We start from the raw sequence: 27,106 nt of genomic DNA, 5'->3' as shown, positions 1-27,106 counted from the left end.
CTGTGGAGAAACGAATCAACATAAAAAAAGTTGAGTGAGGCGTTCTCTCAGTGTGGCCTCAGCATGGATTTCCAAATTCAGCGTGGTCTACCAGCCTTGAGCTAAAGCGCAGCACATTCAGTTGTCAAGACCCACTGCAGACTGGAGGTTAGGTGCTAGTGTGGACTGGGTTGGAAGGACTGCTGTTCTGAACTTTGTATTTCTCTATTTTTCAAATTTATTCCTATGAGTTGTAATGCTGGACTTTATATTTCTGATTGCTTTTTCCTAACAGCTTGTACTGAAGAACCTGTACCTAGTCTTCCAGCACCACTAATCCACCTATGACAAGTCCAGCATTTCTTGTCCATCTCTGCTTTGGTCTCAGTCATTTCAGAGGGCAGTTAAGAATCAACCATATTGCTGTGGATCTGGATCAACATGATAAGGTCAGTAGAAGGTGAAGTCACCATAGTCTTACCAGACCATAGGCCGGATTCCTTCATGGTAACTTCAGCTGATGCAGGAATTGAACCCATACTATCAGCATCACTCTGCATCAAAAAATTTGCCATCCAAAAATAGTATCAATCTTCAAAGTTTGTGAAAAGATTTGTAGCTTGGGTGCTCATTGTTGTGGTTCTGTTCGCCGAGCTGGGAATTTGTGTTACAGACGTTTCGTCCCCTGTCTAGGTGACATCCTCAGTGCTTGGGAGGCTCCTGTGAAGCACTTCTGTGATCTTTCCTCCGGCAGTTGTAGTGGTTTGAATCTGCCGCTTCCGGTTGTCAGTTCCAGCTGTCCGTTGCAGTGGCCGGTATATTGGGTCCAGGTCGATGTGCTTATTGATTGAATCTGTGGATGAGTGCCATGCCACAGGTTCAATCAATAAGCACATCGACCTGGACCCAATATACCGGCCACTGCAACGGACAGCTGGAACTGACAACTGGAAGCGGCAGATTCAAACCACTACAACTGCCGGAGGAAAGATCACAGAAGTGCTTCACAGGAGCCTCCCAAGCACTGAGGATGTCACCTAGACAGGGGACGAAACGTCTGCAACACAAATTCCCAGCTCGGCGAACAGAAGCACAACATAGTATCAATCTCCCAGTGGCAGCATTCCAGAAGACTGGAATGCCACTTTCTCCCTATAAATGTTGTGCATTTCCAAGATCGCTCTGTTCTTGGGAAGCATGTCATGTGGACACATTCTCAAACTCAACGTGCAGCATTCTGCTCATTGTTCTCAACTGGTCTTAGAAGTACTGTATGTGCTTTCTTTATAGAATCTTCACAAGTATCTCAGAGATCTTTCTGGATGACAAAGGAAATTTGATTGTTGCTATTTTCAACCTCAGAAGACAGTGGAGGTGGGGTCACTGAACATTTTTCAGGCAGAGGTAAATAGATTCTTTTTAGACAAAGTGATTGAAGGTTATCAGGAGGAGATGGAAATGTGGAATTTGGAACATACACGATCAGCCATGATCTCATTGAATTGCCGGATGGCCTACTTCAACTTCTAATTCATGCACATTTATAATCATGTTAGATTTATCCTACATAAGTGTTTCCACAAGATTTACTTTCCACTTTTAATATTTTAACTGTGTCTTCAAGGTATATATATTTGCAAATGAAGAGCTTGATAGAGTAAAAGAGACAAAATCCTGTTAAAAATTAAAAGTAGCCAAGATCTTGAGCAATGTCAACAAAACAACAGATCAGAACTTAGATCTGAAAGAGAAAAAGTGCATCTGCAAAATAAAACTGCAGCTGATACAAATAATCAGCCTTCATTAAAACAGGTATTGTGAGAAAAATACACAGGCAGTAAAAAGCACAGTCCCGATAATACTTTGCAATGAAAATTCAGAATCCACATTCCACACTCCACACATACTCATCGCTTATGGCAATGAAACATCGATACCTGTGTAAATTGGCTTAAAGATATAAAAGGAACAATCAGTGCAAATCATGCAAAGAAAAACCTGAAGCTCATCACTCCACATTTATGGTCAAATTCTTGGTATGGCTAGAATTAGGCCAGCAATAGTGCCTGCATTATGTCCCACTTATGCAAGACAATATTGTAGACATTTCACTCCATCATGACAAATGCTGACTCGAGCTCCACTGGAGTCGTCATCTTCAATCTCATTTTATGCTTTCCCGGTGTATAATTTTTAGATTTTTTAATTTTTCAGTGCACATCTAATTTCTTCTTTAAAAAATGTGGCTGACTTAACCCCTAAAACCCACTTTACACTTAATGGAGCTAATTCTATGTTTACCCACCCTTGCTACTAAAATACCTCCAAATTAAACATTTATTTACCCTCTCCTTCCAAAAAATGTTCTATTCCACAGTTCATCATTAGCCAGAATCTTTCCCAAAAGTAAACAGACTTTCAAAATTCACCTGAACTTGAACGTTGTTAGTTTAGGACAATCTGAAGATCTCATCACATTTATAATGTAAGGAAAAACAAGTGTTCCCCTTCAAAACGTTCCAATATTCATCCTTGAAAAGCTCTACAGTATCAAGTGCAGATGCTGTGCAAGAAGAGCGGTATTTATCTGACAAATTCCAAAGTTTATTTTCAATTATATGCCAGTTAGAATTAAGTTTCATACACAAGGCTCTTTTGTATTGATCAATTTTAAATTGACGAAAAGCACAATGTTATAAAAAGGGAAAAATATTTTGAAACATTTCAAACAATAGCTTACCATGACTTGTTCCTATCCCTAAAGCTTTTGTACTAGAAATAGTATCTCATTTAAAACATGGGATACAAATTACCCTTAAATCAATACATATTTTGCACATTAAAGAACAACATGAGCAGCAAAGTGGCTTCCTGGACATAGTCAAAGATGTTCAAAACAACAGCTTTCTGTGTAAACAATTCCTGAATCAGAGTTCAAAACAGAAGAGTCTTTTCTACAGCTGTTGCTGTTTCCCTTAATAGTCAGTTTTCCGGAGCTATCAGTATCTTCACAGTCACTATTGGCATTCCAGGTCCTTCCTTCTGCATGTTATTGGCCTGTTTGTCTGGAGAAAAAAAAGTAACTGTAAAAGAGAATTACAATTAGCAATATAATTAAATAAACATGCAAACTTCAGTATTATGAACTCTGCTCTGCCAAATAAAGATTAAGTGTATTATATAAACTAAGAAGTGTAGTGGGAGGCTGGATCTGAGTGGGATGCTGTTTAGAGGATCAGTGCAGACTCGATGGGCCTACTGGCCTCTTTCTGCACTGTAAGGATTCTACGGTGGAAGAGTCCAGAACTAGAACTGCAGTTTAAGGATAAGAGGTAAACCTTTTAGGGCTGAGGTAAGGAGAATTTTTTTTCACCCAGAGTGGTGAGCATGTGGAATTAACTATGACAGAAAGTGATTGAGGCCAAAACATGGTATTTTCATGAAAATACGTATAGCTGTTGTGGCTAAAGGAATACTGGGGAGGGAGGGATTAGGTTACTGAGCTCAATGATCAGCCATGATCATAATGAATGGTGGAACAATGGGTCTTAAGACCTACTACATCTTTGTAGTTATTAAATTTCAGAAGTATCCGGAACCCTCAAATAATAATTAGAGTCTAGAGTCATAGAGATGTACAACACAAAACAGACCCTTTGGTCCAACTCATCCATGCTGATGAGATACTCTAACCTAAACTAGTCCCATTTGCCAGCACTAGGCCCATATCCCTCCAACCCCTTCCTATTCATTTGTCCATCCAGATGCCTTTTAAATGCTGCAATTGTACCAGCCTCCGCCACTTCCTCTGGCAGTCCGTTCCATGCACACACCATCTTCTGCATGAAAAAGTTGACCCTTAGGTCCTTTTTATATCTTTCCCCTCTAACCCTAAACCTATGCCCTCTAGTTCTGGACTCTCCCACCCGAGGGAAAAAGGTCTTATCTATTTAGCCTATCCATTTTGTAAACCTCTTTAAGGTCACCCCTCAGCCTCCAATGCTCTAGAGAAAACAGCCCCAGCCTATTCAGCCTCTTCCTATAGCTCAAATCCTCCAACCCTAGCAACATCTTTGTCAACCTTTTTCAAACCCTTTCAAGTTTCACAACACCCTTCTGATAGGAAGGAGACCAGAAATGCATACAATATTCCAAACGTAGTCTGATCAATTTCAGAAGATATTTTCCCCACCGGAATAATACCTCTTACTTGCTCAGGGCTTTGAGATAAAGTTAAGTGTTGATAGATATTTTATTCTTAGATTGTTAAAATCTTTAATAGTTATCAATGATATTAAACTGGATTGTACTGGATTTGGCATTACATTGTTTAACAGATTTTTGGACATAGTTATCCACTTACCTACTTCAATTGGTTAATCTGTGAATAAAATTGTAAATTAATCTCAATTTTTTTTCCCATGAAACTAATTCCATTTTCATACACTCCTTAAGGGGGGGGGGGAATATATTCTGAAGAGAAATCCTGAACCCTTAAAATATCTGGGACATTTATAGCATAGCTAAGGCTTATTAAACTAAACAGGTTCTCTGGAGGAAGGTAGCATTCTTGGGCAATTTCTTCCCTTGTAAAATGGTTATGATAATACTACAAATCTTAGACTACGCCGTTGTGGGGGTTGACTACCTTGAACTCAGTGGACAGTTCAGATGAACTACTCCTGATGTAAATTTCTTCCAAGGAAGAGTTAAAAACTACAACTTCATTCTGTGGGGCTTTAGGGGAAGAGAATAACTTGTATATTTTTTTGAAAATCTGTCCTTAGGTAAACAAAGTGACATTTTGTTCATCCCCCACTGTGATGAGGGTATTACCAATCTGAGTAGAGATAGTTTCTTTCGGAAAAATCAGAATACAGTCTTTGCCAGATTCATTCAGTAGATAGATAGACATATATATGTTATATACACACACAATTACAATATTTAAAAGACATTTGAACAGATACATGAATAGGAAAGGTTTAAAGGGATATGGATCAAAAGTGGGCAAATGGGACTAGTTTAATATCTAGAGTCAGAGGATTCCACATGGAAGCAGACCCTTCAGTCCAACTCATCCATGCTGACCAGGTTTCCCAAAATTAAACGAGTGCCATTTGCCCACTTTTGATCCATATCCCTCTAAACCTTTCCTATTCATGTACCTGTTCAAATGTCTTTTAAATATTGTAATTGTGCTCACCTCCACCAATTCATTTGGCAGTTTATTCCATATACACACCTCCAGTTACCCCTCAAGACCCTTTTAAAATTTTTCCCCTCTCACCTTAAAACTATGCCCTCTAGTTTTGAACACTACTACTCTGGGGGGGAAAAAAACTTTTGCTATTCACCCTACCTATGTCTCTAATGATTTTAAAAGTCTCTATAAGGTCAACCCTCAACCTCCTACACTCTAGCGAAAAAGTTCCTGCCTATCCAGTCTCTCCTTATAACTCAAACCCTTCAGTTTGAATAACATCCTGGTAAATATTTTCTGCACCCTTTCCAATGGAATTTGGTGTGTCAGCTTGATTTCCTTGAGGACATTAATGTAAAAATCCATCTGGTTCACACCAGTCAGATTTCTGATGCTACCCACAAACATAAAATACCATCCAAGGCATCACACACAATCAATAAATTGAGGTACAGTAAATCATTCACTACAGAAAAACATGACAGCTAATTTGTACCACAAAGGCCCCACAAGTAGAATGTATCAATTCTTGGTGGAATTAAGATATATTAACCTGATATAGGAAAACTCTTCCCTCTGCCATTCTCAGCCCCATCAAAAGCAATGTTTACAGCTCAGTGGTTAGGGTGTAGGTAGATAATTTGGCAAGTGCTCATTTAACATCACATTCAAACATTTCATTTTTAAACAGGCCACTCCTTCAATGCTGCACTTCCCCCAACTTTCAATCCAGGTTAGGTACTTAGGTACTTAACTCAAACTAAAAACTCCAGTATGTATTTTCAGTTCTTCTACTACAGAATACTGAACGGCCTTGGTGCCTTTTGAATACATGGAAAATAGTGGTTCAACTCAACAAAGAGTTACTCCAGCAATATTGTATTTCCTTAACTGCTTTTACAATGCAATATAAATTGCATCAGTTGGTATCATTGTATGTATGTATGTATATCTTCCTTTCACAAATATTCAAGTGCAATGGGCCTGTTTTCAATAGCAGTAGATCAGTTCGGCAAACGGCAAACTTAAATTAAACAAGTTTATGTTTATGACTGTAGATCCACAAAGACAGCCAGTAATTACAACGTTAAAAATCACACATCAGGTTTTAACTTTGTCCACCTTAGCCAACACCAGCACTTCCTCATTATGTAAGTACACCAACAGGCGTTTGCGGAGAAGGCGCACAAAAAAATCCCAAGCGATCTGCTCACATGACAACAGTAAAAGGAGAATTCTGCTTCTTACTCCCTGCGGATTGAGGAGCCTTTCACTACCCCCTTACTCAAGCCAAGTCCAATTTCTTCTGCGTCTCAACCAGTTTCGATTGCAGCCGCCTCTTCCTCCAATCCAGGAACCTCCTCCGCAGGATGTTTGCCTGCCAGCCGATAATGACCCCCGAAGTGAAGGACAAAACAACGGCGAGTTGCAAAGTCCTTTCGGATACTTCAGCCATGTTCACCCGTGCGTATGTCAGTGCGGCGACGGAGGAGAAGCGCATGCGCTATCCGGGCCACGTTCCAGATCAGCTGAGAGCCGGAACAATCAAAAAAAAGTTACACTCAGCCCCAGCAGCAAATGGCAATCTGAATGTTCAGAAACAAAAAAAACCTGCAGATGCTGGAATCCGAGGTAGACAAGCAGGAGGCTGGAAGAGCACAGTAAGCCAGGCAGCATCAGGAGATGGGGAAGTCAAACGTTTCGGGTCTAATCCTTCCTCAGGACTCGGGGTAGGTGGAAATGGAGCAGCAGGTAAGGGGGGGTAGGAGAAGGTGATCACAGGTAGAGGTTAGAGGCTGGTTTGTCGATGGGAGGAATGAATCCAGTTAGTAGCTGGAAGGAAGGGTCGGTCAGAGGAATGGAATGGAAGGGGGCTGGAAAAGTGGTTGGGGCTGGGAAGAGAGGTTATTTGAAATTGGAGAACTTAATGTTGAATCTTCTAGTTTGTAGGCTGTCCAGGCGGTAGATGAGGTGTTGTTCCTCCAATTGGCTGTTTGATTCACTATGGCAGTGGAGGAAGCTGAGGATACTCATGTTGGAGAGGGAATGCAAAGGGGAATTGAAATGGGCAGTGACTGGGAGATCAGATCAGCCCCTGTGGAGCCAGCTGAGATGCTCCGTGAACTGTGCCCTTAGTTTAGGTTTGGTTTCATGAATATAGAGAAGACCACATTGGGACCACTGGATATAGTAAACTAGGTTGGAGGAGAGGCAAGTGAACCTCTGCCTTACCTGGAAAGACTGGGGCCCTGGATGGAGTTGAGGGGAATGGTGTGCTAGCAGGTTTGGTTACAGGGCAAGGTACCAGCGGTTTGGGGGGGTGGGACGGAGAGTTGGTGGAGTGATTGATGTGAGCCAAGGATTGGCAAAGGGAACGGTCCTTGTGGAAGGCAACGAGGGGTGGGGAGAGGAAGATGTTCTTGGTGGTGGGTCTATTTGGAGTTGGCTAAAGTGTTTAAGGATGATATTTTGGGTGTGGAGACAGGTGGGGTGGTAGGTGAAGAAAAGGGGGGGACTCTGTCTTTATTGCACTTGGGAGGGGATTTAGAGCAGTGAAGCAGGGAATGGAGGATGTGCTGTGGAGGGTGTCTGGATGATGGGGGGAGAAAGCCACGCTGTTCAAAATATGATTTGGAGATGCCGGTGTTAGACTGGGGTGTACAAAGTTAAAAATCACACATCACCAGGTTATAGTCCAACAGGTTTAATTGGAAGCACACTAGCTTTCGGAGCGACGATGAAGGAGCGTCGCTCCGAAAGCTAGTGTGCTTCCAATTAAACCTGTTGGACTATAACCTGGTGTTGTGCGATTTTTAACTTTGTTCAAAATAGGTGGACATCTGGGATGCTTGGAGTGGAATGTGTCCTTTTCTGAGCAGCTGCGATGGAGGCAGAGGAATTGGGAAAACAGAGTTCTTGTAAGATTCTAGGTGGGAGGAGGTTAGTTATGGGAGTCTGTGTGTTTATAGTAAATGTCCATCTGTAGACTGTCGCCGGAGGTGGAAACTAAGACCTCAAGAAAAGGGGGGGGGGGGAGGTGTCTGAAATAGACCACCTGAATTTAAGGGTGGGGTGGAAGTTCTGGGCAAAGTCGATGAACTGCTCCAGTTCAGCCTGGGTGCAAGATGCAGTACCAATGAAGTAATTGATGTAATGGTGGAAATTTTGGGGCAGAGTGCCTCTGTAGGTCTGAAGAGGGAAGGTTCGATGTGGCCGACAAAGAGGCAGCCAAAACCCTCCCCCAACCTCCCCTTTATCTGCAGTTCCCTTTACACCCATCCCCCAGTCTTGAAGAAGGGTTACATCTGAAATGTTGATTTCTCCACCTCTTGATGCTGCCTGGCTTGCTGTGCTCTTCCAGCCTCCTGCTTGTCCAACTGAATGCAGTAAACTCATGCTTATTCAACTTTTATCAAGTTTGGGTCCCCCTTGGTTGTTTCTTTTATCTCGGCGGGATTTGTCCTCAATAATGTATGCGCGATGGTTTCTAGAATCATTTCAGTGCTTCTATTTAGAAAAGGCATCTGGGTGCCTTTGATTCGTATGGACAAGATCAGCTGAATGGCTCCCTTCTGTGCTGTATCACTTCTATCGTTCAAAGCAGGAGGTCCATCTGTAATCAGGCGGAGGAGGAGATTTACTGGGCTGGGGAAGTGGGGAAAAGCTCTGAGCCCCACATATTATTACACAAAACACCAATTATTTCACTGAACTCTCGACTGTTTAGACTCCCAATCACCAATTCTCTTAATTGCACTTCTAGTCTTGGCTCACTAGATTTCAGGATAGGCAAACTTTAAGTGGGACAATTCAAGGGTTGGGGAGAGGAACGTCAATTCTACTTGCACACCAATACTCCAAGAGACCACCTATCAATCAATCAATACACTCATTGGCTTTCCCTTGAATTGATATTCTTATGAATCATAGAATCCCTACAATGTTGAAACAGGCCCTTTGGCCCAATAAGTCCACACTAACCTTCCGTAGAGTAACCCACCCAGACCCATTCCCTACCATTTACCCCTGACTAATGCACCTAACCTACACATTCTTGAACACTGTGGGCAATTTAGCATAGCCAATCCAGCTAGCCTGTACATCTTTGGATTGTGGGAGGAAACCCATGCAGACATGGGGGTAAATGTGCAAAATCCACAGGGACTGTAGCTCAAGGCTGGAATCGAACCTAGGTGCCTGGTGCTGTGAGGCAGCAGTGCTCGCCACTGTGCTACCCCGAGAGTGTTCAGAAGTGTGCATGGCTCCAAGCTTCCCATGTTCTGTCTGACCAAATTACAATTAAACAGATAGGTTGTGCATAGTCAATAGCTCCTTAGATGAAATATAAAGATTAAAATGGAGATGATAAAATGTGCTTGCGATGTCAGGTGTTGAATGTTCAGAGGATAAGTGAAAAGCAAATTAGCGAAGCAGAGACAAATTATAAGAAATTAGCAGCTAAGTGGAATCCAAAAATCTTCTACAGGGAAATGAATGATAAAAGGAGGAATGGGTTTGGTAGATGCTGTCTAAAGAGCATTTGAATTTCTATAATGTACTTTGTAAATGGTCCACACTGCTGCTGTTGATAAAAGGAGGAAATGTTGAAGTGATGTCTGAAGTGCATTGTCTGAGCATCTGGTAGAGACAGGTTTACTTGAGGTATTAGTAAGGGCATTGGATTGTTAGTCAGAAAGGAAATGTTTGCAGGAATACAGGGAGAAGACTGGGCTTGTTCCATGTGAATTGCACCTTCAGGGAACTAGCGCAGACACACAGTCTGAATGGTAACAGTACAGAAGGCAGCCACTCTATAATTCTCAAATCCACTAGCCAGAATCCCTTTATATTCTACAAAGTGGAATCAGGCTATGCACTCAATACCATTTTCAACAGACGTCACCTTTCTCACTATACCCTTTGTACCTAATTTGGACTTAGGTTCTTTGTGAAAACTCTGAACTGGAATCATAGCCAGAGCTAAATTGTATTTGGAGTTTTCACATTGAAACCAGCCAGCAGATTACTATCTTTTGGATGAGACACTAAACTTTGGCCTAGTGCGTCCCATCATTCAGGCAGAAATGTCCTGGGAAACTGTTTAAATAAGGGGAGGAGAATTCTCATAAATGTCTTAGAAAATATTTAGCCCTGAAACAACCTCACTAAAACAGTTTATAGAGTCACAGAGTTTTTAAAGCATGGAATGAGGCCCGTTGACTCATTAGCTGGTTATTATCTCATTGCTGTTTTGGGACCTTGCTGTGTTCAAACTGAATTTGCTTTTCTGATGTTTAAAACAATGGTTACAATTTAATGGCATTTCATTGGCTGCAAAATACTGAGGTCAGTAAATGCAGGATCCAAATATAAGAGATTATTTCCTTGACAATTACAGGAGGAGGTCAGGCACTGTGCTGGACTGCTCTGCTGTAATTTCATTTGCAACAGATTGCTCTGTGTGGAGTTTGCACATTCTCCCACAATCCAAAAATGTGCAAGTTAGGTGAATTGGCCATGCTAAATTGCCCGTAGTGTTAAATGTAGGGGAATGGGTCTGGGTGGGTTGCGCTGTGGTGGGTCAGTGTGGACTTGTTGGTCCACACTGTAAGTAATCTAATCTAATCTAATTGCCTTCCATTCTTCATTTTCAAATAATTATACCAGCACTTCCTGTTTAACCATTTATAATGTAGCATCCTTCCTTCTCCATTCAACTTTGTACAATGAGAACTCTGAAACCCCAATATAACATTCACCCACCAGAGAAAGCAATTTTTTAATATTTACCCAGAATAAAGTTCTCAAATTTCACTTGTCCAATTAATGGTTGTACCTCTCAGTATTTTATGTCATGTTAACTGAAGTTCAAATTTCAAGACATATAGGTTTCAATGTTGCTACTGTGGTTTGACACAAATGTCTCTTGATTAAACTTAAATTAATAGTTATGGCTTATATTTTAACGTGGGGCAGTGTTTTGTAGAGGAATAAGACAGTGTTATTTTCTGGGTCTGCAAATTGTGAAGGAGCAAAAATGGCCTTTAATAGAGTGATATGTACTTTAGATTAGATTAGATTACTTACAGTGTGGAAACAGGCCCTTCGGCCCAACAAGTCCACACCGCCCCGCCGAAGCGCAACCCACCCATACCCCTACATCTACCCCATACCTAACACTACGGGCAATTTAGCATGGCCAATTCACCTGACCTGCACATCTTTGGACTGTGGGAGGAAACCGGAGGAAACCGGAGCATCCAGAAGAAACCCACGCAGACATGGGGAGAATGTGCAAACTCCACACAGTCAGTCGCCTGAGGCAGGAATTGAACCCAGGTCTCTGGTGCTGTGAGGCAGCAGTGCTAACCACTGTGCCACCGTGCCGCCCCATGTGGGAGATGTGGGATGTGGGAGTTTAAAGAGAGTTTAGGGGTTACTGCGGATTATATCTGTCATAAATGCTGTAGGCTGTGAATCTTATCAGATCGAATGGATCGGTTGGAGAGACACTTATAAGCAATGAGGAATTTGCAATACAACAGTATGTGATGGATGGCAGTTATAGGAAAGGGGGAAAGTCTCAGATACAGTCACATAGATGGGTTAACTCAAGGAAAGGTAAGAGAAGGAAGCAGCTGGTGCAGGAGTCTTCTGTGGCTATACCCATTTCAAACAGGAATGCTGTTTGAAAAATATAGGGGGTGATAGATTCTCAGGGGAACGTGGCACGAACAGCCAAGTTTCTGGTATTGAGACTGGCTCTAATGCAATGAGGGGTACATCGGGTTCCAAGAGATCAATTGTGTTAGGGGACTGTCTAGTCCGAGGTACAGGCAGACGTTTCTGTGGCCAGCAGTGAAAAATCAGAATGCTGTGTTGCTTCCCTGGTGCCAGGATCAAGGATGTCTCAGAGAGGGTGCAGAATGTTCTCAAGGGGGAGAGGGGCCAGCAAGAGGTCATTGTCCACGTTGGAACCAATGACATAGGAAGGGAAAAGGTTGAGATTCTGAAGGGAGATTACAACGAGTTAGGCAGAAATTTAAAAAGGTCCTCGAGAGTAGTAATATCTGGAATACTCCAGGTGCTACAGGCTAGTGAGAGCAGGAATAGGAGGATAGAGCAGATGAATGCATGGCTGAGGAGCTGGTATATCGGAGAAGGATTCACATTTTTGGATCATTGGAATCTCTTTTGGGGTAGAAGTGAGATGTCCAAGAAGGACAGATTGCACCTAAATTGGAAGGGGACTAATATACTGGCAGGGAAATTTGCTAGAACTGCTTGGGAAGATTTAAACTAGTAAGATGGTGGGGTGGGACCCAGGGAGATAGTGAGGAAAGAGATCAATCTGAGATGGGTACAGTTGAGAACAGAAGTGAGTCAAACAGTCAGGGCAGGCAGAGACAAGGTAGGACTAATAAATTAAACTGCATTTATTTCAATGCAAGGGGCCTAACAGGGAAGGCAGGTGAACTCAGGGCATGGTTTGGAACATGGAACTGGAATATCATAGCAATTACAGAAACATGGCTCAGGAATGGGCAAGACTGGCAGCTTAATGTTTCAGGATACAAATGCTACAGGAAAGACAGAAAGGGAGGCAAGACAGGAAGGGCAGTGGCATTTTTGATAAGGGATAGCATTACAGCTGTGCTGAGAGGAAATACATCCAGGGAAGTTATTTGGGTGGAACTGAGAAATAAGAAAGGGATGATAACTTCATTGGGATTGTATTATAGACGACCTAATCGTCAGAGGGAAATTGAGAAACAAATTTGTGAGGAGATCTCAGCTATCTGTAAGGATAATAAGGTGGTTATGGTAGGGGATTTTAACTTGCCAAACATAGACTGGGACAGCCATAATATGAAGGGTTTAGTTGGAGAGGAATTTGTTAAAGTGTGTACAAGACAATTTTCTGATTCAATATGTGGATGCACCTCCGAGAGAAAGTGCAAAATTTGACCTACTCTTGGGAAATAAGGCAGGGCAGGTGACTGATGTGTCAGTGGGGGAGCACTTTGGGACCAGTGACCATAATTCTATTAGATTCTAAATAATGTCGGAAAAGGATAGACCAGATCTGAAGGTTGAAGTTCTAAATTGGAGAAAGGCCAATTTTTACGGTATTAGGCAAGAATTTTCCAAAGTTGATTGGGGGCAGATGTTCACAGGCAAAGGGACAGTTTGAAAATGGGAAGCCTTCAGAAGTGAGATAACAAGAATCCAGAGAAAGTATATTCCTGTCAGGGTGAAAGGGAAGGCTGGTAGGTACAGGGAATGCTGGATGACTAAAGAACTTGAGGATTTGGTTAAGAAAAAGAAGGAAGCATATGTCAGGTATAGACAGGATAGATCAGGTGAATCCTTAGAAGAGTATAAAGAAAGTAGGAGTATGCTTAAGAGGGAAATCAGGAGGGCAAAAAGGGGACATGAGATAGCTTTGGCAAATAGAATTAAGGAGAATCCAAAGGGGTTTTACAAATACATTAAGGACAAAAGGGTAAGTAGGGAGAGAATAGGGCCCCTCAAAGATCAGCAAGGCGGTCTTTGTATGGAGCTGCAGAAAATGGGGGAGATACTAAATGAGTATTTTGCATCAGTGTTTACTGTGGAAAAGGATATGGAAGATATAGACTGTAGGGAAATAGATGGTGACATCTTGCAAAATGTCCAGATTACAGAGGAGGAAGTACTGGATGTCTTGAACAGGCAAAGGTGGATAAATCACCAGGACCTTGATCAGGTGTACCTGAGAACTCTGTGGGAAGCTAGAGAAGTGATTGCTGGGCCTCTTCCTGAGATATTTGTATCATCGATAGTCATTGGTGAGGTGCCGGAAGACTGGAGGTTGGTTAACGTAGTGCCACTGTTTAAGAAGGGTGGTAAGGACAAGCCAGGGAACTATAGACCAGTGAGCCTGACATCAGTGGTGGGCAAGTTGTTGGAGGGAATCCTGAGGGACAGGATGTACATGTATTTGGAAAGGCAAGGACTGATTAGGAATAGTCAACATGGCTTTGTGCGTGGAGAAATCATGTCTCACGAACTTGATTGAGTTTTTTGAGGAAGTAACAAAGAGGATTGACGAAGGCAGAGTGGTAGATGTGATCTATGGACTTCAGTAAGGTGTTTGACAAGGTTCCCCATGGGAGAGTGATTAGCAAAGTTAGATCTCACAGAATACAGGGAGAACTAGCCAATTGGATACAGGACTGGCTCAAAGGTAGAAGACAGAGGGTGGTGGTGGAGGGTTGTTTTTCAGACTGGAGGCCTGTGACCAGTGAAGTGCCACAAGGATCAGTGCTGGGTCCTCTACTTTTTGTCATTTACATAAATGATTTGGATGTGAGCATAAGAGGTACAGTTAGTAAGTTTGCAGATGACACCAAAATTGGAGGTATAGTGGACAGCAAATAGGGTTACTTCAGATTACAACAGGATCTTGAACAGATGGGCCAATGGGCTGAGATGTGACAGATGGAGTTTAATTCAGATAAATGCGAGGTGCTGCATTTTGGGAAAGCAAACCTTAGCAGGACTTATACACTTAATGGTAAGGTCCTAGAGAGTGTTGCTGAACGAAGTGACCTTGGAGTGCAGGTTCGTAGCTCCTTGAAAATGGAGTCGCAAGTAGATAGGATAGTGAAGGGGGGGGGGGGTGGTATGCTTTTCTTTATTGGTCAGAGTATTGAGTACAGGAGTTGGGAGGTCATGTTGCAGCTGTACAGGACATTGTTAGGCCACTGTTGGAATATTACGTGCAATTCTGGTCTTCTTCCAATCGGAAAGATTTGTGAAACTTGAAAGGGTTCAGAAAAGATTTACAAGGGTGTTGCCAGGGTTGGAGGATTTGAACTATAGGGAGGGGTTGAACAGGCTGGGGCTGCTTTCCCTGGAGTGTCAGAGGCTGAGGGGTGACCTTATAGAGGTTTACAAAATTATGATGGGCACGGACAGGGTAAATAGGCAAAGTCTTTTCCCTGGGGCGGGGAGTCCAGAACTGGAGGGCATAGGTTAGGGTGAGAGGGGAAAGATATAAAAGAGACCTATGGGGCAACGTTTTCACACAGAGGGTGGTACATGTATGGAATGAGCTGCCAAAGGATGTGGTGGAGGCTGGTGCAATTGCAAAATTTAAGAGGCATTTGGATGGGTATATGAATAGGAAAGGTTTAGAGGGATATGGGCTGGGTGCTGGCAGGTGGGACTAGATTGGGGTGGGATATCTGGTCGGCATGGACCGGTTGGACCAAAGGGTCTATTTCCATTCTGTGCATCTCTATGACTCTGTAAATGCCAATTCTGAAAACCATGATGTGGGAGTGCCAGTGTTGGACTGGCAAAGTTAAAAAATCACAGAACAGCAGGTTATACTCCAATACGTTTATTTGGAAGTAGTGGGTTTCAGAGTGCTGCTCCTTTATCAGGACACAGAATTTATAGCAAAGGATCACTGTGTCATGCAATTAAAATTATTAAAGTGAACAAATCTAGATTGCCAAAAAGAACAACCTAACCATTGGCCTATTCAGCCATTGACATATTTGACACCCAATTTGAAATGGATTTATTCACTGTCTGTCAATCACCTTTTGTAGATGGATATAGGTGTAGATGAATGTTACTGTCTTAGATGCTAAGACAAGCCAAGAAATGTGAATGTTACTGTCTTCATAAGCTTATAATTCTAAACTCCATCAGTGGCAAAACTGTAAAAAGGCTTCATGACTTATGGTTGGTGGAAAATCATCACATGATGGTGCAGATGTTGACAGCACATTTATTTTCAAGGAAGTGGGGCAACATGTTGAAACTACCTAGTATGTGAAATTTTCAACAAACATGGGAGACAAATTAGATATATCTGGTTGGAAAGCTGGGCAAGGGTTTTTCGGCAAGGATTTGATTTTTCTAAGTACAATCAACCACTCCCATTTAAACAACTTGCTGCAATCACTCTGAATACTCGCACAAAAAAACAGCAAAACCATATTTCTTGTATGATTCAATGCAGACTAATTTCTGATGAAGGATCACCATGGCCTGAAAAGTTAATTTTTTTTTATGCTGCAGATTCTGTCTGAGCTGCTGAGTATTTCCAGCATTTTCTGTTTTTATTTCTGGGCTTGGCATTTGCCCCCTTTCTTCCTTATATGTGATATCAGGAATTTTGACATTATAAATAAATTGACAGCAAGAACATTTAGTTGTAGTCAAATAGAAACATTTATTATAAATGGCTATGTAAACAAGGTAATAGTTAACAGGTTGACAGATTATACTTCCCTGTTTTGGCTATGGACAAGAGAGAGTACAAAATAGTAAGACATTCCAACATTTTGACCCAGTGACAGAATGGTGATATAGCTCAGAATATTGAAAGACTTGAAGTGGAATTTGCATTTGGTAGTGTTCCCATATATTTGTTACCTTAATACCCTCAATGGTGTTATGGGTTTGGAAGGTGCTGTCTGAGGAGTATTGGTGGAGTGCAATTTGTAGATAGTACGCACTATTGCGCTTGTGCTTGGGCTGAAAAATCATGCATGTGGTGCAAATCAAGTGGTCAGCTTTGTCCTTGATGGTGTCAAACTTCCTGAGTGTGGTCGGCTTTGTTATATGAGGAGTATTTGAGAACTCTGGATTTGTACTGAATGGAATTTGAAAGGATAAGAGGGAATCTTATTGAATACTCAGAGGCCCAGAAAGTGCGGATGTGGAAAAGATGTTACCACAAGAAGAGGAGAGCACATCCTCAAATTGAAGGGACAACCCTTTGGAAGTGAGATGAGGAAGATATTTTTTCAGCCAGAGGGTGTTGAATCTGTGGAACTCATTGCCACAGAAGGCTTTGGAGGCCAAGACATTGAGTGTCTTTAAGACAGAATTGGATAGGTTCTTGATTAGTAACATTCTGACCACCACATTATGGGAAGGATGTGACTGGACTTGAGAAGATGCAGAGGAGATTTCCCAGGATGCTGCCTGGACTGGAAGACCTGTGCCATGAGGCAAGACTAGACAGGCTGTGTTGTTTTCCTTGGAACGGTAAATTTTGAGATGGAACCCAATCGAGTGGATTTGATTAAGTGTGGCAGAGATGGGCTGAATTGGGAAGCATATTTTCCATTAGTAGAGGGGTCAAGGAGCTGCATTCCTGATGAAGGGCTTTTGCCCGAAACGTCGATCTTACTGCTCCTCGGATGCTGCCTGAACTGCTGTGCTCTTCCAGCACCACTAATCCAGAATCTGGTTTCCAGCATCTGCAGTCACTGTTTTTTCCTAGGAATAGATTTAAGATAAGCGATAGAAGGCTTAAGGGAGAGCTGAGGAAATTCCTCTCACTCAGGATGTTGTTGGAGTCTGGAATTCACTGATCAAAGGTTCAGGCAGAAACATTTAAGCAGTTGCCCGAAGTACTATATAGTGTTGCGAGTGGCCGAGAAATGAAAAACTCCATTTGGCGCTGTCATTTTCTGTTTATATCCCATATCATCAACCATCTCCTTCAATTCAATTCTACCCTTCCCGTGACTGTATATTACTGCGTACCCAATTCATGAGCTCTGGAGCAACCTCAAGGAATTATTATCAGTAAACAAAGATTCCAACTTAACCCAATTCATTCGCATCCCTGCCTCCGTTCTATAGCAACATATCTAGACCGGCTGGTTAAAATACCCAGGCTCAGTGTACCGCTTAACAGTCACGGAGTTGTCCAATATAAAGTAGACACAGACTCGATGCGCTGAAGGGCCTCTTCCGTGCTGTTAGACTCTGTGACTCCAGGTCCAAGAATTGTAAAGTGAAGTGGCTGCTCCCGGGTGATCTCTTTGGTATCTTCTCAGACAACATCTGCATACGAATGTCAGTGAAAGAGGGAGAACGATAAATAATCAACATTTTAAAAGTAAAGAGAATGGTAACACTTCTGAACCCAAACAAAAATATGTAAAACTGATTCATCGCATGGACTTCAAAATAAGATCTTAGTCGCAAATTGCTTAAAGTAGCTTTTCTCATCCTGCAAGATTATTTTAGCAGCCTCCCACACCTGGGAAATTCTACTTTGGTTTCTGCCGTGCTGGATCCACAAAGTGGTTGGAGACAAGGTTTGAGTGAAACGTCAAGCAGGATTTGGTCACAAATAGGTGTAAATACAAATACAGACGCCAGTGAACCACAACGAGCGGGTCTCCGGCCAGTGCCTGTCGTACAGTATATTCGCGCGCCAGCCGACAATGATCCCGAGAATGAAGACCAGGAACTTGTTCCAAAGCCGGTCCTCACCCGAGTCTCTCCTTTCCCATTCCATATGGATAGAAAATGCCGGAGGCAGCAGCCGGGAACAGATGAAGATCAATGTGTGAGGTTCCTTTAGCTTTCCTTATTCCAAAACGAGGGCTGTCATCTCAGCTGGCACACATTGCTGCAGGTTTGATCACCTGATATTTTCAACACATCATGTTTGCAAATTGCATACCTGGGGAGTACCTTTGTTGTTTGTTTTGGATGCAGCAGTTTTTTTTTGCATCGGGTAAGTGCTAGGTATTGCACTTTGGTAAAACAAACAAGTGCAGGACTTAAAACAGTGAAAAGGAGGGCCTTTGGTAGAGTTGTAGAGCAGAGAGATCTAGGGGTTCAGATCATAATTCTTCGAAGTTTGTGTCACATGTCGGTAGAATGGTTAAGAAGGCCTTTAATACTCCTTAGTTAAAAATCACACAACAGCTGGTTATAGTCCAACAGGTTTAATTGGAAGCACTAGCTTTCAGGGTGCTGCTCCTTCATCAGGTGGTTGTCTCCTGATGCACTCCTGCCTTCTTTGTCCAGTCCTTCTAGTATAGGAGTTGGGAAGTCATAATGAGATTCTACAGGAAGTTGCTGAGGCCTCTTCTGGAGTACAATAGGTGAAGCAGGCATGGGTGCAGGCACCTAAGGACAGCACCAACTCCATGCCACACATTGCTAATATATCATGTAACATCCAACCGAATGCAATAAAAATCAAAGTATTGTGGACGCTGCAAATCAGAATTGAAACAGGAAAGTGGTGGAGAAACTCAGCAGGTTTGGCAGTCTCTGTGGATAGAGAAATAAAACCTGATGTTTCCAGACTAACTGGACCTAAGTAATTAACTCTGTTGCTCTCTGCACAGGTCCTGTGCACGCATCCTGAGGTTTCAAAAGCTATACCTTCCTGAACAATATTGGGAATACTTTCACCAGGTGAATGACAGCAGCAAGAAAGCAGCTCACTACCCAGTTCTCAAGGACACTTTTGGATAGGTATCAATGCTGTTTTTGCGGGGAAGCTTACCAAGCACATTAAAAAAAAAGGACTACAGACAGGATCTATGATTCCATATGACTATCAGAAACAGGAAGAGTTGTATGCCATCCAGCCCCTCAACCCACTTGGAAATAATACTTAATCACTGCATTTGTACGAATATCAAGAAAGAATACTGTCCACACACAGACTCACTTTTACAACTGAGCAAGTCCCAAGGGGCTGAATTGCCTACTCCTGCTCTGTTTTAACCTATGACCGTACAATTAATTTCCTGATCATCTCCCAGGTAACAGGAGAATACTGAGAGGTGTAGACCTGAGGGAGCCTGGTGTGAATGTCCACAGATCCCCAAAGACTGCAGGTTGATAAAGTATATCAAGAAAACATGGATTCCTTCCCTTTATTAGCTGGGGTATAACATTGTAGTCAGCAACTACTTGTGGATCTAACACAGGAAAAATCAAAAAAGAATTTCCCAGGTCTTTGACTCTGCTAAAATAATCTTGCAGGATGAGAAACGGTACTTTAAGCCATTTACGATTAAAGTCCTCTTTTGAAGGGACATGCAAAACAATGGATAATTGTGACAATTTTACAGTTGTATTAGTGTTGCAAAACTAAAACCATGCGCTCATCCTGGCAAGTAGGGAATATTTCATCACATTCCTGACTTCTGTCTTGTAGATGTTGAAGATGCTTTGGGGAATTGGGAAAGTGTGAAGATGTGGGCACAGTTCTTAATTGGAACCAGCTTGGCTAGTGGTGCGGCAATTTCTAGAGCATAAGTCTTCAGTACTATTGCATGAAACATAGAACATTACAGTGCAGTACAGGCCCTTCAGCCCTCAAAGTTGCACCGACCTGTGAAACCAATCTAAAGCCCACCAAACATACACTCCTCCATTATCATCCATATGTTTATCCAATGAGTATTTAAATGCCCATAATGTTGGCGAGTCCACTACTGTTGCAGCCAGGGTATTCCATGCCCTTACTAATCTCTGAGTAAAGAACCTATCTCTGACATCTGTCCTACATCTGCCACCCTTTAATTTAAAGCTTTGTCCCCTCATGCTAACCATCACCATCCAAGGAAAAAGGCTCTTACTGACCTTCCTATCTAACCCTCTGATCATCTTGTCTGCCTCTATTAAGCCACCTCTTAACCTTCTTCTCTGTAATAATAACAGCCTCAAGTCCCTCAGCCTTTCCTCAGAAGACCTCCCCTCCATACCAGGCAACATCCTGATAAATGTCCTCTGAACCCTTTCCAATGCTTCCACATTCTTCCAATAATGCGAAGACCAGAACTGTATGTAATACTCCAAATGCGGCCGCACCAGTGTTTTGACAGCTACAATGTGACCTCATGGCTCCGAAACCCAATCCCTCCAACAATAAAAGCCAAAACAACATACGCCGCCTTAACAATGCTATCAACCTGGGTGGCAACTTTCATGGTTCTGTGCACATGGACACCAAGATCTCTCTGCTCATTCGCACTACCAAGAATCTTACCATTTGTCCAGTACTCTATATTCCTATTACTCCTTCCAAAGTGAATCACCTCACACGTTTCTGCATTAAACTCCATTTCCCACCTCTCAAGCCAGCCCTGCAGTTTATCTATGTCTCTCTGTAACCTGTGACATTCCTTCGCACTGTCCACAACTTCACTGACTTTCGTGTCATCCGCAAATTTACTAACCCATCCTTCTACACCCTTATCCAAGCCACTTATAAAAATGACAAACAGCAGTGGCCCCAAAACAGATCCTTACAGTACAGCACTAGTAACTGAACTCCAAGATGAACACTTCCATCAACCGTCACCCTCTGTCTTCTTACAGCTAGCCAATTTCTGATCCAAACTATGAAGTCACCCTCAATTCCATGCCTCCGTTTTTTTCTGCAATAGCCTACTGTGGGAAACCTTATTAAATGCCTTACTGAAATCCGTACATACCACATCAACTCATCCACTGTTTGGTCACCTTCTCAAAGAACTCAATAAGGTTTGTGAGGCACAATCTATCCTTTACAAATTCGTGTTGACTGTCCCTAATTAAATTATTCTTTTCTCGATAATTATAATCCTGTCTCTTATAATCCATTACAAAATTTGGCCCACAACAGAAGTAAGGCTCACTGGTCTATAATTACCAGGGTTGTCTCTACTCCCCTTCTTGAACATGGGGACATTTGCTATCCTCCGGTCTTCTGGCACTATTCCTGTAGATAATGATAACATAAAGATCAAAGCCAAATGTTCAAAAAACTAGCTTCCCAGAGAATCCTAGGATTCATTAGATTTAAAATTAGAGAGGTCCATTTAGCAGTCTAATAACAGCAGGGAAGAAGCAGTTCTTGAACTGGTTGGTACTTGTGTTTAAGCATCTGTATTCCTGCCTGATGGAAGGGGTTGGAAGAGAGTATAACTGGAATGGGAGGGGTTTTTTGATGATGTTAGCTGCCTTTCCACAGCAACCAGAAGTGTAAATGGGGTCACTGCATGGGAGGTTGGCTTCTGTGATGGTCTGGCCTGTGTTCACAACTCTGTAGGTTCTTATGGTCCTGGGCAGAGCAGTTACCATACCAAGCTTTGATGCACTCATTTAGGTATATTCAGTTTTCTAGGTGTATCTGTAAAGGTTGGTGGGGATCCTTACGCACATGCTGAATTTCCTAAGCCTCCTGAGGAAGAAGAGGCATTGCTGTGCCTTCTTGACTCAAAACAATAACTCTACTTTTCTGTCCACCGATGCTGCCAGGCCTGATGAATTTCTCCAGCAATTGGTGTTGTTGTTTGTTTCAAATCTCCAGCATCTACAGTTCTTTGTTTAATTTTCTCATGTTCTCTTTCACAAAAATGTTCATTTTGCAACGTTTGAAATCGATAGAAGTATTTGAAAGTTGTTTCTTTTAGTATAAAGTCCCAATCATAACCTTCAGCAAACCCTCATGCCCTCCCAGTCTGATTTAAAGTCCTCAAATTATTGGCATCAAATAACTCTTAAGTCATTTGTTATTTTATCCTGAGATCAATTTTGTTTACTATACATTTTGATACAAAGTAAGTCATAGTACATGACACAGAAAACTACAATTTGCCATTTTGATTATTGAGATCATACAATTACTCAATTCTCTTATCACCTTTATGCATTTTGCGGATAAATGTCACTGTGTATTGCATTCCTCCCTAGCACACTTTTTAAAAAATCTTTCATTTGGATATCACCAACATTTGTAGTTCACCTCTAACTGCCCTTAAACAGAATTCTGCTAGGCCATAGCAGTAAGGTTTAACCACATTGCTGTGGGTTTGGAGTCACAAGTAAACCCATTCTGACTAGGTAAGAATGGAAGATTGTGTTCCCTAAAAGAAATTGTGAACAGAGGGATTTTTTTCCAACAATCATTTATAGTTGTCCTGTCACTAGGAATGACTTTAGGTTAAAATTCTGATTTATTAATTGGGTTTAAAACACTTGGCTGCTGTGGTGGAAAGCGAACCAAGTCTCCACATCATAAAGCAGGGCCTATGGATTATTAATCCAGAAAGATAACTGTCCCAATTTCATTGTTAAGACAAAGCAACCCAACTCAAATTTGGCACGGTGGCACAGTGGTTAGCACTGCTGCCTCACAGCGCCAGCGATCCGGGTTCAATCCCCGCCTCAGGCGACTGACTGTGTGGAGTTTGCACGTTCTCCCCGTGTCTGCGTGGGTTTCCTCCGGTTGCTCTGGTTTCCTCCCACGGTCCAAAGATGTGCAGGTCAGGTGAATTGGCCATGCTAAATTGCCCATAGTGTTAGGTAAGGGGTAGATGTAGATGTAGGGGTAAGGGTGGGTTACGCTTCGGCGGGGCGGTGTGGACTTGTTGGGCCGAAGGGCCTGTTTCCACGCTGTAAGTAATCTAATCTAATCTAAATCCAATTTCTATGACTCACTTTAATTTCAATTCCTCCAATCGATACTGGCAGTGTAATTATATACTGAGTTGATTTAACAACATCATTATTCTCATTAAAAGTATTCTCACTCTCCTGAGGCAATTGACCTTTTCACGTTGGGCATTTGTAAAGTAACTGAGCATCTGGTCTTCACCTTCATGTAGTTCCTTTGTTGTTCCAAATTCAATGCATTGCATTTACACATGCACATAGCTATCTCAATATGCTATCTGACATGTCCTCAGATGCAAGGCTTTCTAATTAGTTTTATCAAAGGATCAGGGGATGATTGGAATTGAAATTCACCATTCTTATAACTTGGTCTCAATGCTTTGGGTCATATCGAAGAATCATTGTTTTTGGAACTGATAAAATAGCTGATTATTTGCAGATTCTGGTGGTCAAGAAGGGAAATTGATCTGCATTTAATGAAAATGAAAATGTTATTTTTGACAGAAAGAGGCTTATTGTTGCCTGCTTTGTTCTCTCCGTGTCAAGGAAAAAAGAAAACATTCCTGATTGGTGCTGTCATTTTCCTGTTTCAATCCTAAATTGTCAGTCACTTCCTTTCAACCAATTCTACCCGCCCGCATAACAGTATATTTCAATTTACCCTCTTCATGAACCTTGCAGTAAATTATCTCCAATATCAGGGAATTGTTATCGCTAAACAAAGAATCCAACCGAACCCAAATTATTCACGCATTTTCATCCAGCATACATACATTTCACTTGAACTGCTAATTAACAGTCCTTGAATCGTGTTGGTGCCCAGTATAAAATGGAAAAGTCTAATTCTGTAAGGTGAAAATAAAGCTGCTCCCGGATGCATCTTTTGGTATCTTCAAAGTCAAACTCTGCTTAAGAATGACTGTAAAAGGAGAACGATGAATAATTAAATGTGAAGAGAATAGCAAAATGTATGAACTTATTCAATGAAATGTCTAAATTATGCATTGTATGCACTAATGCATCTGGTAGAGAACCTTAATCACAAATTGCTTACAGTACCTTTTCTCATCGTGCAAAATTATTTTAGAAGACTGCATGGTCTGGGAAATTCTACTTTCGTTCCTTCCGTGCGAGATCCACAAGTGTTTGGCGAGAAGGGCTGGGTTGCAGAATTCGGAAGGATTTGGTCAGATTAAAGCATGAAAATGAACACAAGAACGCAGATCGAAATGATCAAAGCGAAATTTATCCACGGCCAGTGCCGGATCCTCCAATGGAGGATGTTGAGCAGCCAGCCGACAACGACCCCGAGCAGGAAGATCAGGATCTTGAAGCTCTCGCTCTCCGTGCCTCCCATTTCCCGTTCTGTGTGGACTAAGCATCACCGGGAACAGCAACAGCTGAGGGGAAAGCGAAAGCTCAGCCTCAGCAAGTAGACGCCCAGGTTTGGAAACCGCACCTGCGGAATGTCTTTATTATTGTTTTGCTTTGAAAAGGCTGGCAGCTGGTTTGCAGAAGTTCTGAGAAGGAGGAGTTCGCACTGGAAGGCTAAGACAGGAAAAAGGGGAAACTCAAGATGGATGAGGCAGAGGTGGGCGGTCCCTGTCCTGTCAGAAAGACATTGACAGCCCATGGACAGGCCTGAATACCAAAGGTGAAACGAGAGTGATTACCCTCCACACCAAGGCAGTATTTGTTTCGACCAGGGAGCCCCAATAAAATTGAAGTCAATGGGAATTTAGGGGAAAACTCTGGTAGTTGGAGTCATACCGAGTAAAAGTAATCGTGTTTATTGGAAGCAAATCATTTCAATTCCAGAAAATTATTGCAGGACCTCCTCATTATCCTGACCTAGACTCAAGTTCTGCTTCACCTTCCCTCCATCATAAGGTCAGATTGGGAATGTCCACTGAATGGACACAGAGTGTAATGTGAGGAAAAAGCTTTCTTAACAATGAGCGGTAATAATATGCAATTTGCTGCCTATATACTAGTTTAAACAGAGACCATCAATGATTTTGCAAAGAATTTGGATGAAGTGAAAGAAATAAATTGAAGTGCCATGGGAATACATTGGAAGAATGGATCTGACTGAATTGTTCGGGAGAGAGCTGACGTTGATTTAATGGGCTGAATAATCTCCTTCCATGTTGTATTACAGAGTTTTTGCCTTCAGCTTAAACTAGGCTTCTCATAGCTTTTGTTCCATGTGAAAACATGTCTTTTAGAGCCAATCTGCTACTTGAACTTTACATATTTGCCCATCCTGAGACAAACTGAGAGACTGCACCAAATGCAGCCAGCTCAGTATATTGGGCATTTTGTACAAGGCCACTCTGAACTCAGAACCAAATTTCTTAACATTAGCTGAATTTGGAAATTATAATAGAGGTAAACTCTCTGTGGGGCTAAGAGATATTGACAGGCCTCTTGCACATAGCTCACCAGGGATATCATTACAGAATCCTGCAGGGGCCACATGCCTAACAGCTGGCACTATTGACTTTCCCTGTGGAATGGATGTAATCTGTGTAGTACCAATTTCTACTCAATTTACCCAACCAATTCAGAGCAGAAAACAACACAGCCAATGATTATTGAGCTTTATAGGCAAACATGAGCATATAATTTAAAGGATGACATGATTACATTGCTCTCGGCAGAATGCTCTTCAGATGCTGTATTTAGTTTTGTTTGCTGAGTTTTAAAACAGACATTCAAAATGTGCAGAAATCCCCTGGAGGTTGATCCCCAATATCAGGTTGAGTTATTCAGAAAGGCTGGAGGAATTTTGTTCTTTCAGACTGGACAGGAAGCAACTGAAAAATGCTCTCACAGATTTATACAAAATAGTTAAGGGAATGGAAAAAATAAAGCTTAAAACATTAATTGAATTATATTGTGAGTAAGATTCTGTACAAAAGATGTATTTACGCATTAGTATTAGCACAATTTTCACATAAGGAACAATGAAATCACAAATGGATAAGCTTACAAAAAGTGGCAATGAAAAGTCAAGAAAAATGAAATATCCATTTGTAACAGGACTTCCTTATAGTCATCCTAGATTTAGATGTATTAAATGACCTTGATAATCTATAATTGACATGAAAAGATTCTCATTAATATTTATTTCCCTGGCTTACAGTATCCCACCCCAGTCGAAAAGTGTGGCACTGGAAAAGCACAGCTGGTCAGGCAGCAACCAAGGAACAGGAGAATCGACATTTCGGGTATAAGCCCTTCATCAGGAATGGTTTCCAGTATTTCATCCCACCTAACTCACTGAAATATTTGACTATGAACTCTGACCAATGTTGTCTAATTCACTCACCACACACCAGGTGATGAATTAGCCGTAGACATGCAGCAAATTTGATGTAATTCTTTCTTTATAGCCAGATAATACCAAGTTGTGATAAAGTTGCAATAGTGAATAAACACATGTGCCATGACAATTTATCACTAAGCGAGGAAAGAAGAATCGTCCACTTTGTCGTCAGGTAATAGTCATATATTGGTCAGAGTGCAACTAAGAGTGCAGAGTGGGCGGCACGGTGGCACAGTGGTTAGCACTGCTGCCTCACAGCGCCTGAGACCCGGGTTCTATTCCCGCCTCAGGCGACTGACTGTGTGGAGTTTGCACGTTCTCCCCGTGTCTGCGTGGGTTTCCTCCGGGTGCTCCGGTTTCCTCCCACAGTCCAAAGATGTGCA

General features: G+C 42.0%; 1 protein-coding gene and 2 long non-coding RNA genes across 6 annotated transcripts; 1 reads left to right on the top strand and 2 right to left on the bottom strand.

The window, feature by feature from the left end:
• On the top strand, positions 1-26,986 carry LOC140457874 (uncharacterized). The gene is made up of 5 exons (XR_011953395.1): positions 1-147; positions 275-428; positions 1,270-1,383; positions 24,480-24,836; positions 26,541-26,986. It is a non-coding gene; the product is annotated as an uncharacterized lncRNA (long non-coding RNA).
• On the bottom strand, positions 1,764-6,691 carry LOC140457844 (mitoregulin). 4 transcript variants are annotated; one of them, XR_011953373.1, is made up of 2 exons: positions 6,397-6,691; positions 1,764-3,062 (listed from the first exon to the last, which is right to left on the bottom strand). XR_011953373.1 is itself a non-coding variant. In XM_072551537.1 (2 exons), exon 1 carries the CDS (start codon positions 6,681-6,683, stop codon positions 6,468-6,470), a length of 216 nt encoding a protein of 71 aa, XP_072407638.1. In that variant the 5' UTR covers positions 6,684-6,691; the 3' UTR covers positions 1,764-3,062; positions 6,431-6,467. The 4 variants fall into 4 exon arrangements, 2 of the variants coding, with proteins under 2 accessions (XP_072407638.1, XP_072407651.1); XR_011953374.1 differs by having other exon boundaries at positions 1,764-3,044; XM_072551537.1 differs by having other exon boundaries at positions 6,431-6,691.
• Positions 16,391-24,578, bottom strand: LOC140457869 (uncharacterized). The gene is made up of 3 exons (XR_011953393.1): positions 24,452-24,578; positions 24,166-24,311; positions 16,391-18,043 (listed from the first exon to the last, which is right to left on the bottom strand). It is a non-coding gene; the product is annotated as an uncharacterized lncRNA (long non-coding RNA).
• Positions 26,987-27,106: the final 120 nt, after the last annotated feature.

This window comes from Chiloscyllium punctatum, chromosome 3 (genome assembly GCF_047496795.1).
Source record: "Chiloscyllium punctatum isolate Juve2018m chromosome 3, sChiPun1.3, whole genome shotgun sequence".
NCBI lineage: Eukaryota > Metazoa > Chordata > Chondrichthyes > Orectolobiformes > Hemiscylliidae > Chiloscyllium > Chiloscyllium punctatum.
This window is presented reverse-complemented; position numbering and strand designations above follow the sequence as displayed.

Excerpts from the sequence above, each read along its gene's own strand:
- LOC140457844 (XM_072551537.1), bottom strand. The coding sequence starts at position 6,683 with ATGCGCTTCTCCTCCGTCGCCGCACTGACATACGCACGGGTGAACATG.